Genomic DNA, 11,694 nt, shown 5'->3' on the forward strand with positions numbered 1-11,694 from the left:
TTGATATTTGGCTCTGTTGCCTAATGAGTTTGCCAACCACTGATACAGGCGGCTGGAGGTGCAGCAAGCAAACAAAGCTTGATCAGGTGCATGTAATTGAGTAGATTTGAAACTCATGAGAACGTTGTAACCACACCCTTACTTTGCCTCGTGGAAACTGGCTATAAAATAAAGACTGGGCTTACAAGCTGTGGCTCTGTTGCTAGCTCTCTATCAGAGAGGGCAGCGTCCCACCCAAACCCAACTTTTGTCTCTTGTCTGTCTTTTCTCAATCCTTCACCGCCCCCTCTCAAGCTCACCAAACCTGGCTGAGCTGGCTCGGCACATATGGCACCCAACATGGGGCTGAGTATGCCATGGCCATGCCGGCTCGGCACAGGCACATGCCCGGATTACAGGCTCAATCCCCAGTAGGGAGCATGCAGGAAGCCGATCAATGATTCTCTCTCATCACTGATGTTTCTCTCTCTTCTCTCTCTCTCTCTCTCTCTCTCTCTCTCTCTCTCTCCTTCCTCTCTAAAATCAACAAAAAATATATATATTAAAAATAAGAACCAACTGAAGAAAGCCACTAATGGCCTCAGGTGTCTCCTCCAGAACAGGCACACCCCAAAATGAGTGAGTTCAAGTATCTACAGATATACCAAAGGCAGGTCTATAAGGACCTGGTTATCCTAAGGACCAAGAAAAAAATAAAACAATTCACGTCAACGAATCATCACACTTAAGAATGAAATGCACACAGCAGAGCACTATGGCCATCACTCTAAAACGCAACTGAATCCAAACAGACAGACCACTTAGACAATCTAGTCAAGATAAAAATATGTCATCTGATTCTTTAAGTATTATGTTTTTATATATCCTGTGTAAAACAAAAAACTGGTATGACATTTTCTTCACATTCTTATTTTTGTAATCGTAAAGCTCCTTCTATGACTAAAGTGCTATCTTAAATGACTTCAGAAACCGCTCTATGGAACACGAGTCCAAATATGTTAGTGTTCCTAAAACATAACCAAAAGTGAAGGCTTTTACATCAAACAACATTTCATAAGAATCAAAATTCTTACCATCATCTTTTCAAAAAGTTCTAAGACCTCCTTATCTGACAGTGGCTTCGGAGGGTTTTCCATCACCTCTGAAGAACAATCACTGCTTGCAAACGCAGTTTTCAGGTTGGAAAGTGGAGGCCTCTCTTTCTTGCTCCCCGGAATTTTTATGCTGGCAAATCTGTCCAACTAAAAAAAAAAAAAAAGAATAAAATGGCACATATGTAACTATTTCCTTCTCAATATTTATGTAATCCCCAAAACAAATAAACCAACAAGGTCAAACACATTATCAATTTGGTTTCATCAAGAGATATTCAGCACTGTAATCTTTAAGATTAGATATATATTTTGAAATATATATTTTTATCTATATGTGTGTGTTAGTAAGAAGTTTACAGTAACCAATCTGTCTAAAAACAGAAGAGAAATCAGACAATCTCAAAAGATCCCTTCTAACTTTAAAATTATAGAATTGAGATTCTAATGTCAGTGACCTTTGCTTTATAGATTAGCAACCTAAGCAGTTTTACAAAGGTAATTTACCTAATTTAGTAGTTGGCAATCAAACTATTATTCAGTGTCCTGACCCTCAGCCCCCTTGTCCAGAGCCCTTTTCACAGTGGATACTATGCTCTGGAGAGGTGTGAGTTGGTGTGACTGAGGAAATTTTAAATTAACAATTCTACTTATATCTTCATAGCTTGTTGGCCTAATAAACACATTTCTTTTTACTCAGGCTGGTCTGTATTTGAACGTCATGAATGACTCCAGAGTTGAGTGGCTAAAGCCTCAGGATATAAAACTGGATTTTGGCTTTAATTGGATCTCTTCCACAATTAGACCATCAAATAGTTTGCTGATATTTGAAATGTATATTAGTTTGCAAAGCTATTCATTTACTTTGAATTTTATAAATTCTATTTCTCACAAAGAACCCAGACTAATACAATGTTTCAAATGGTAACAATCAAAAAGGCAAAAAGTCTTAAAGTAGATATTAAGAATAGAACTATACTTAAGAGTATAATGATTCTGTATATTATTCACCATAACTGTATATGAATCTACTTGTATTGCTATAACATGTAGAGCAGATAGAGCTGTGCTATATTTATTAAGGTGGCCACTACCACATAGAGCTATTTAAATATAGAGCAAATTAAAAATTCAATTCCTTAGTTGCACTAGCCACAAATCAAGTGCTCCAGAGCCAAATGTGGCTAGTTAAACACATAGAGAACATTTCTATCACCATGGAAGGTTCTATAGACTAGAACAAATATAGCCCATTGAAGAAATATGACTGTTAAAATTCTCAACTTAAAGAACAAGTCACTTCACTAACAAAACAGAATGTCTTCAAATAATGAGATGGAAAGATAATAATGCTTACCTATTAAATTAGATCTTTAAAGGGAGATAATGCCTAGGTACTACTATGTGCCACACTCACACATGGTCCATAAAACATGTCCTAAACATTAAGGTACTAATAATATGACAGTTCTGGTGGGATTTAGGAAACAGTCACAAAACTCCACTGTTCTCATCCTAACAACCAAAACAAGCCACAAAAACTACAAAATTGTAGTAGCTGTTGACTTTAACCCATCAGGGAGCTGAAGACACAACAAAACCTCTAAGAACTAACTATCAAGAAGTAACAGGCTGCTTTCATCACTGACAAACAGCTGAAAAGAAATAGTTAAACAGAGTGAAGAATAACCTAAGTTTTAATGTACTACTATTTTCTGGAGCATCATTGATGTTTTTTATCTCTCCTTCCCTCTCTCCTTTCCTCTCGGAAATCAATAAAAATATATAAAAATATATATTTTTTAAAAACAGCCAAAATCTCATTACTGCTCAGATCTCAAGCCCTCCAAACATGAGGCCACAAATAAGCTGAATAAAACTAAAGTAACAAGGAAGCCAAAACCCAGCTCAACTAGAGACCGCATTGCCTCAGCCCCCATTCTAGCAACCTGAAAGGGCAGGGTCTTTTTTAGAAGCAAATATTATGTAACTAGGGGCCTGGTGCACAAAATTCGTGCACTAGGGAGGGGTCCCTCAGCCCAGCCTTCCCCCTCTCACATACTGGGAGCCCTCAGGGGATGTCTTACTGATGGTCCGTTGGGAGCGGACCTAAGCTGCAGTCTGGCCTCCCTTTGCGGAAGGCGACCAGGCTGATCAGGGAAAGGTGCCAGCCCCATCACCCCGCTGCTGCAGCCACTGCTAGTCACCGCAGCCGCCAAGGTATTTTCATCATCACAGACCCCAGTCCCTTCACCATGAAAAAATGACAACTTTCTTTAAGCATTTTCAAGATGTGTCTTTCATAGAATATGACATTTCTTTATTTTTCTTTTTATCCTCACCTGAGGATATCTTTCCATTGATATTTTTCCCTTCCCTCTGATCCCAAGCTCAGCCCCTTCCCAAGCCATAAGCCTCCACCCCAGGTTTAGGCTTGGGAAGGTCCCCCCCCCGCCCCCGCAACCTCCAATCACAGGCTTGGCACCTCCCCAAGCTTAAAGCCTCCGCCCCAGGTTTTAGGCTTGGGAAGGAGTTCCCTACCTGCACCTCCAATCACAGGCTCGGCCCCTTCCCAAGCCTAAAGCCTCTGCCCCAGGTTTAGGCTTGGGAAGGGGTTCCCCCCAGGACCTCCCCAAGCCTAAAGCCTCCACCCCAGGTTTAGGCTTGGGAAGGGGACCCCCGCCCCTCCGATGGCAGGCTCCGCCCCTTCCCATGCCTCAAGCCTCCGCCCCAGGTTTAGGCTTGGGAAGGGGTTCCCCCCAGGACCTCCCCAAGCCTAAAGCCTCCACCCCAGGTTTAGGCTTGGGAAGGGGACCCCCGCCCCTCCGATGGCAGGCTCAGCCCCTTCCCACGCCTCAAGCCTCCACCCCAGGTTTAGGCTTGGGAAGGGGACCCCTGCCCCTCTGATCACAGGCTTGGCCCCTTCCTAAACCTAAAGCCTCCACCTGATGGCTGGCTGGGAGTGACCTGGGTGCCGAGGAGGTTCCCCGGATCCAGGTATGTATGCAAATTAACCGTCATCTTTGTTGGGTTAATTTGCATACTCACTCTGATTGGCTGTGGGCATAGCCTAGGTACAGTTAATTTACATCTTTCTCTATTATTAGGTAAGATTTCTACTATACTTTTTTTAAATGTCCACCATACGATCAAATATTATGAGACGCACAAAGGTCAAGAAAACATGTACCCTAGTCAAAAAGAAGCAGACCCAGAGATGGCCCAGATGGTGGAATAACCAGACAGACTATTTGAAATAAGACATATAAAAATAACAAAGGATAAAATGAAAAGAGTGGACACCATGCATGAAAGATGGAGAATTTCAGCAGCAAGGTCATAGAAACTTTTTGTTAATGTCTTTTAGAATGAAAAGTGTATGAGAAGTGAAGAATTCATTAAATGGGCTTAATAAAACCTAACCATTGCTGAAAAAAGAATTGGTTAGCTGAAACACAGATCAAGGAAAGTACCAAAGCCGAAACAAAGAGAGAAAAAAATGGAAAAAGGAAGGAAGGAAGGAAGGAAGGAAGGAAGGAAGGAAGGAAGGAAGGAAGGAAGGAAGGGAGGGAGGGAGGGAGGGAGGGAGGGAGGGAGGGAGGGAGGGAGGGAGGGAACAGCAATCAAGATCTGTGATATAATATGAAATACTGTAACACAAGTGTGATGGGGGCCCAGAAGAAGACAGAGTGAGAATGGTACAGAAGACATATTTCAAGAGGTCTAACTTAATTGATTTAAAAAAAAAAAAAAGACAGCCACCTAGAAATAAGGGAAAACCATAAAAGTACAGCCAGAGAAATGAAGTCATTATATACACAAGGAAAAAATATGACAACTAATTTCTCACTACATACAATGTTGGCAAAAGACAATGGAATTGCATCTTTAAAGTATCCAAAGAAAAATACTGTCATCCTGGTATTCTATGTCCAGTGAAAATACCTTTCAGCCCTAGCCGGTTTAGCTCAGTGAACTGAGTGTCAGCCCATGGACTAAAGAGTCATGGGTTTGATTCCAATCAAGGGCACATACCTAGGTTGCAGGCTGGATCCCCAGCCAACCCAATAGGAGTGTGTATGGGAGGCAACCAATCTAAGTGTCTCTCTCACATCATGTTTCTCTCTCTGTCTCTCCCCCTCCCTTCCACTCTCTCTAAAAATCAATGGAAAAATATCCTCAGGTGAAGATTAACAAAAAAAGAAAAGGACAAAATACCTTTCATAAATAGAAGCAAAATACAGACATTTTCAGACACACAAAAGTTGAGAGAATCTATCTCCAGCCAACATGTACTGCAAAAAAGTGTCAAAAAAAGTTCTGCAGGCCAACAAGGAATATACCAAATTGAATCTCAGATTTACAGAAATAAATGAAGAGCACTGGAGAGGTTATTCTGTTTGATGTTGGTGACACACAGATGCATGAGCTAGTTAGAACACAGATAACTAACAACCAAGTAAAAGAGACAGGCACAGGTAATTATATAGCTATATAGAAAATGCAGCAAGTATACAATGTATTACAGTAGCAAGAAAAGGGACATCTAACTTACCAAGATAAACATGCTCTACTTAGGAATAACCCAAAAACATACAATTGTCTTCCCATAAATATATTTCCAGAAGTTATTGTGCCTATATACATTAGTACCCCAATTCTTCATATTTATTTCAAAAAACTAGGAGACACCAAAAAAAAAAACAAAACAAAAAACAAAACCTGTATCCTATCCTATATAATAAAGAGGTAATATGCAAATTGACCCTCATGCCCTCGCACAAGATGGCCGCCCCCATTTGGTCAAAGATGGCCACCACAAGATGGCCGGCAGGGGAGGGTAGTTGTGGGCGATCAGGCCAGCAGGGGAGGGCAGTTGGGGGCGACCAGGCCAGCAGGGGAGGGAAGTTAGGGTCGACCAGGCCTGCAGGGGAGGGCAGTTAGGGGCGACCAGGCCAGCAGGGGAGGGCAGTTGGGGGCAACCGGGCTGGCAGGGGAGGGCAGTTGGGGGCAATCGGGCCGGCAGGGGAGCAGTTCGGCATCAATCAGGCTGGCAGGGGAGGGGTTAGGGGGTAATCAGGCTGGCAGGCAGGTGAGCGGTTGGGAGCCAGCAGTCCAAGATTGTGAGAGGGATGTCCAAACTGGCAGTCGGACATCCTCTGAGGGGTCCCAGATTGGAGAGGGTGCAGGCTGGACTGAGGGACACCCCCCCCACCAGTGCACGAATTTCATGCACCGGGCCTCTAGTTTAAGAAAAGAAACTAGTTATCTGTCTTCTGAATTACCACTTCATTGCCATCACTTCTACATAAATGATATTGATCCCTCAGTGTAAAAAACTATGCTGACTCTTCTTCCCACATCACAAAAGTATAACTTGATTACTATGCTAAACTTATGACATGAAATTAAGCAAAACATCATTAATACAACATCAACCTTATAAATGTAAACATGTCAATGAATGGGAATAGTAAGCTTAAGCAATTCACAAGCTTATTTGTGATTACAAAACTTGATGGTTTGTTCCATCAGTGGTGGAAGAAATAAAAATTTTTACTTCTCACCAAAAGACAAAAAAATTTCTTAAATAAAAATCTCTAAATGTCATAAAAATGACAATAGCTAATATTTACTGAATCTCTTCTATAAGTTAGGCACTGTGCTAAGAGCTTGAACTGTAGCATCAGTCCGAATGTATTTGTGTAATCCTTACAAAGAGGAAATTGCATATCTACATAATAAAGGACAAGCTCCAAACCATTTATAAATAAAAATTTCATAGTATTTGGCATACAAAGTAGTGTAAAGGGGGGGGAAAAAATCAACCTATTATGTTTTAGTGGAACTACATTTATATCAATAAACAATATCAGAATTTACATAATAACAAGAAAATAGAATTAGCACACCTCCCCCGTAGGCTTAGCACTTACACTCTGGGGATGGTTGGATTTTATCCAAGTGGAAAAACAAATTTGCACATTACCACTAGCATAGCAAGCTACAGCAAGATAGGAAAAATTAGCATATCCCTCTTCTAGCTTCCAAATCTTCAAAGTCCAAACAGTAATATGAGATACAAAAGATCAGTGTTTCACAATTTCATTACAATGCTTTTATCTATTTTCCCTGATTAGAAGGCATGAAATACAAAATAAGAAAGGAGCCATAGGAAAAAAATAAATACAATCCTTTCTCCTACACTAGAACAGCAAGTTGAATTTGTTGAATACCTCAGGCTTAAAGTAAGTGTTCCCAGGTATGTGATGCTCTACTGAGCACTACAGGTAGATGCCACGTAATCAAGAATTATTACAAAGCTAGGCGCAAAGTGAATTTTATTATCAAATCATTTTAAATGTTCTAAAGAAATTTAATTTTTTTAAAGGGATGATACTATGTCTCCACTTATAAATGAAGAAAAAAATCACTAATTTATCTTTCATAGAATTGCACAATTTGTTTAAAGCAAGGCACAATAGAACATAAAAGCAAACTTTTAAAATACTTTTGTACATAAAAATACAATAGAAATCCCCATCATACTGACTTTAAATGGTTGTTATTTTGTATTTGGCAGTTTGGCTGTGAATATGTGTCTTTTACAACTTGATTGTGTAGCTACTTTTAGTTTGACATAAAATTCTTGTCTTAAAGATAAGCTAGAAACACAACCCAAAGTAGATGAAGCACACAAACAATGTGCCTTTGTTAAAGAATTGGTTAAACACATAGAAGACTGAGGAAATCTATATATATAAAAGCCTAAGTGACTGTCACAACCAAAACAACCGAACAGATGACCAAACAGGCTGCATGGGGCAACCAGGCTGGCAGGGGGGTTAGTGAGGGACAACCAAATGATAACAAGCAGGCTGCGTGGGGAGACCAGGCCGGCAGGGGGGTTAGTGAGGGATGACCAAACGACTGAACAAGCAGGCTGCGTGGGGTGACCAGGCCGGCAGGGGGGTTACTGAGGGACAACCAAACAACTGAACAGCAGGCTGCCTGGGGCGACCAGGCCGGCAAGAGGGGGGGGGGGCAGTTGGGGGCGACCAGGCCAGCAGGGGTGGCAGTGAGGGGCAACCAAACGACCAAACAGCAGGCTGCGTGGGGAGACCAGGCCGGCAGGGGGGTGGGGGGGGGGGCAGTTGGGGGCGACCAGGCCGGTGGGGGTGGGCAGTTAGGGGCAACCAGGCCAGTGGGAGGACCATTTGAGGGCGACCAGGCCAGCAGGTGGGGCAACTGAAAGTGACCAGGCCAGCAGGAGGGGCAGTTAGGGGCGATCAGGTAGGCAGGCAGGTGAGCAGTTAGGAGCCAGTGGTCCCAGATTGTGAGAGGGACATCCCCCGAGGGGTCCCAGATTGAAGAGGGTGCAGGCTGGGCTGAGGGGGACCCCCCACGCATGAATTTCGTGCACCAGGCCTCTAGTCCTATATAATAAAAGGCTAATATGCAAATCGACCGAACAGCGGAACAACCATTCGCTATGACATGCACTGACCACCAGGGGACAGATGCTCAACGCAGGAGCTGCCCCCAGCCCGCAGGCCCCAAAGCGATGGTGGCAGTTGGGGTGGGGCTGGCGAGCAGGCAGCACCAGACCAGCCACAGCAGGTGCCCATGGGGGTCCCCAATCGCCTCGCTAGTCGCCCCGCAGATTGACCCTGATTGCCAGCCAGGCCTAGGGACCCTACCTGTGCACAAATTTCATGCACCAGGCTTCTAGTTCTATCATAATGCTATTTGGAGATAGTATGCGGGAAGCCACTACTTGCCAATACTGTCACAAGAGTGCACCAAGGAACTCGGAAGGCCGATGGACCTTGGGTGCTAGCAGGGCTGACGCTAAGCACCGATTGTTCCTGTTGAGATAGTGGTGACTCAAGGCAATTCCCTAACCCTATAATCCCTTTACTGTTTACCAAACTTTACTTTTGATATGCCTGTATGCATTGCTAAAGGGCAAATGTGTATTCAAGCAAATAAATAGCAGATCTGGCCAGAAGTCATTGTGTCTCTTCAAGAAAGAGGCTCCACCTGGCCCCCAATGCCTTCTAACCAAAAGACATGCCTTCTAAATCAATATGGCTTGTATAGTATTTTCATTTGTGCATCAGCCCCTCCTTCAGATCCTGAACCCCGCCATGAAGGTCGTGACAGTAGTACACCACACTTCATTAATATGGCTACATATTCATAAATAAAGGATTGTATTTATTTTTTTCCTATGGCTCCTTTCTTATTTTGTATTTCATGCCTTCTAATCAGGGCATCAGGAGTGTACTGAGTTTTATAAATTAGTATCACTTATCTTCAGGAGAAGTTAAATGAACACCCTACTACTGAGTATTATCTCATACTGATAATTAGTAATGACAGTTTAAATAAAATTAATTTTAAAAATAAGGCTCTTATAATCTATTAGATTTTTAGCTATAGCATAACATGGTAACAGTGAAAATGCAATTTTTAACTCTTACAACATTTTAAATACTAACAGAAGTACTTTTTAATTTAAAACCAAAGGAACATGTTATAATTATTAGTCATCTTACAACTTAAACAGTCAACTATCTTAGTCACTGTGGTAGCCCATCTCTAAAATAGCCCCAGTGATCCACTGACTATGTAACCAATAGGATATTGTGGTAATTATGGAGTGTGATCTACAAGACCAGATCATAACAGACATCACATGTTTTGTCCCACTCCCTCTTGGACCACCTGCTCTATGGTACATCAGCTGCCAAATCAGGAGGAAACTCAAGATAACCTATGGGGAGTCCCGCATGGCCAATAACTGAGCTATAGAAGCTAAAGCAGCATGGAGGTCTCTCGCCAGCATTCATGTGAGTGCACCATCTTGTAAGCCCCAGGTGAGCCTTTAGATAACTGATACTTATTATATAACAACAGATGACTAATACAGAGCTCCTCAGAGAATAATACTTTTAAAAGATCTAGACAGCATCCTCACTGCAACCTCATGAGGCCCCAACCCAGAACCTAGCTAAGCAACTACCAAATTCCTGACCAACAGAAAGAGTATGAGACAACTGTTTGCTTTTTTAAGTCACTAAATCTTGGGGTAAATTGGGGAATAATTTTTACATAGCAACAGGTAATACTTCAGCCACTTGTGTGTGTTCAGCCTATAGTACAATAGCTGGCAAATAGCTAGCAGTCAATTAATACTTGTTTAAGGTATGAATGAATGAGCAATTACTGGATGGTAAAATACATAAAATATAGTGCCATCCCTTCAGATAGATGTTCAACACCTGAGGGGAAAACGCATGAAAAAGAACTAATTATAAATTAAGGTAAAAGCCTCCAGGAAAATCATAAGCCATGTGAATCAGCAACAATAGGAATCAGTGATTAATTCTGGGGAGAAGGAACCTCTAGAGGCTTTGGAAAGGGATCCATCAGGGAACCCTGTGAGGTTGATGAGTCAGAATTACAGGAGACAGTACATATTACCAGCTAAACAGTATGCTGTCTGTCTTTCCCATGGTCTTTATTAAATTGCTACTGACATTACTATTACAAAGATATCTTTGCGGGGAGGATGGGGTGGTTGGAATTGACCATTCATTGTTTCAGGGGTGATAAGCTAACCATCCCACTCATAGACCACAATCCTATGACTCAGTATCAATTCCCAACAACCCAACTACTGCATTCTAACTTCAATATTCCTAAATGTTACAAATAAACTTTTCCAGCTCTCAATTTGTCTTAATGAAATTATAAAAAGTTTCTTAGCCAGCGGTTTCTATGAAAATTTACCACTACCTAAATTTTAAAAAAAAGCACACATACTTACAATAATTTGTTCACATTTAGATTTCATATAGTATTTTAATATTAAATAAGAAACATAATAATTATGTTCTTACAGCATAGAAAATATAGTCAATAATCTATACTAATAATAGGGCAATATGCAAATTGGTCGGGATGCTGTCACGTAACGACCAATCAGCAGGCTGCGTGCGCAGCAAGTGCGGGTGGGCGGGGACATGCAGTGTCAGGGACTGGGGCGGGGTCACAGCGGAGGCTTCCACACGCCTGCGCCGGGGGTCCTGAGGCGCGCAGAGGTCTGCAGGCCTCCACCCCAGCCTGGCCCGGGGGCAGGGCCATGGCGGGCACCTCTGTGCACCGGTGCCGGGGGTCCGCAGGCCTCTGCCAGCTCCGGCCTACCTCTTTGGGACAATCCATAGAGGAGCCCCAGATGGGTGGGTGGGGCCTACCTCTTTGGGGCGATGGATCGCGGGGCTCCCACACTGTGACAGGGCACAGGCCAGGCTGGGGGACTCCCCCACCCGAGTGCATGAATTTCGTGCACCGGGCCACTAGTATTATAATAATTATGTATGGTGCCAGTTGGATACTAGAAATGTCAGAGAGAACACTTTGTGAAGTATATGATTGTCTAGCCACTATGTTGTACACCTGAAACTAATCCAATAATATTGAATGTGAACCATAGTTTTTTAATTTAATAAATACATAAAAATATAAAAAGTCAGAAAAAATTTTAAAAAAGAAAATCAATAAAATGTCAATTTAAAAAAAAATTCTTTCAATTGCT

The 11,694-nt window shown here is 42.2% G+C and overlaps 1 protein-coding gene across 1 annotated transcript in view; it reads right to left on the bottom strand.

The window, feature by feature from the left end:
• DIAPH3 (diaphanous related formin 3) overlaps positions 1–11,694 on the bottom strand; it is a 564,474-nt gene that overhangs the window by 501,092 nt on the left and 51,688 nt on the right. Inside the window, exon 3 of the mRNA XM_054719838.1 lies at positions 1,074–1,241. Coding sequence (XP_054575813.1) covers positions 1,074–1,241 — 168 coding nt within the window. The remainder of the gene's footprint in view (positions 1–1,073; positions 1,242–11,694) is intronic.

Source organism: Eptesicus fuscus, chromosome 8, assembly GCF_027574615.1.
Source record: "Eptesicus fuscus isolate TK198812 chromosome 8, DD_ASM_mEF_20220401, whole genome shotgun sequence".
Taxonomy (NCBI): domain Eukaryota; kingdom Metazoa; phylum Chordata; class Mammalia; order Chiroptera; family Vespertilionidae; genus Eptesicus; species Eptesicus fuscus.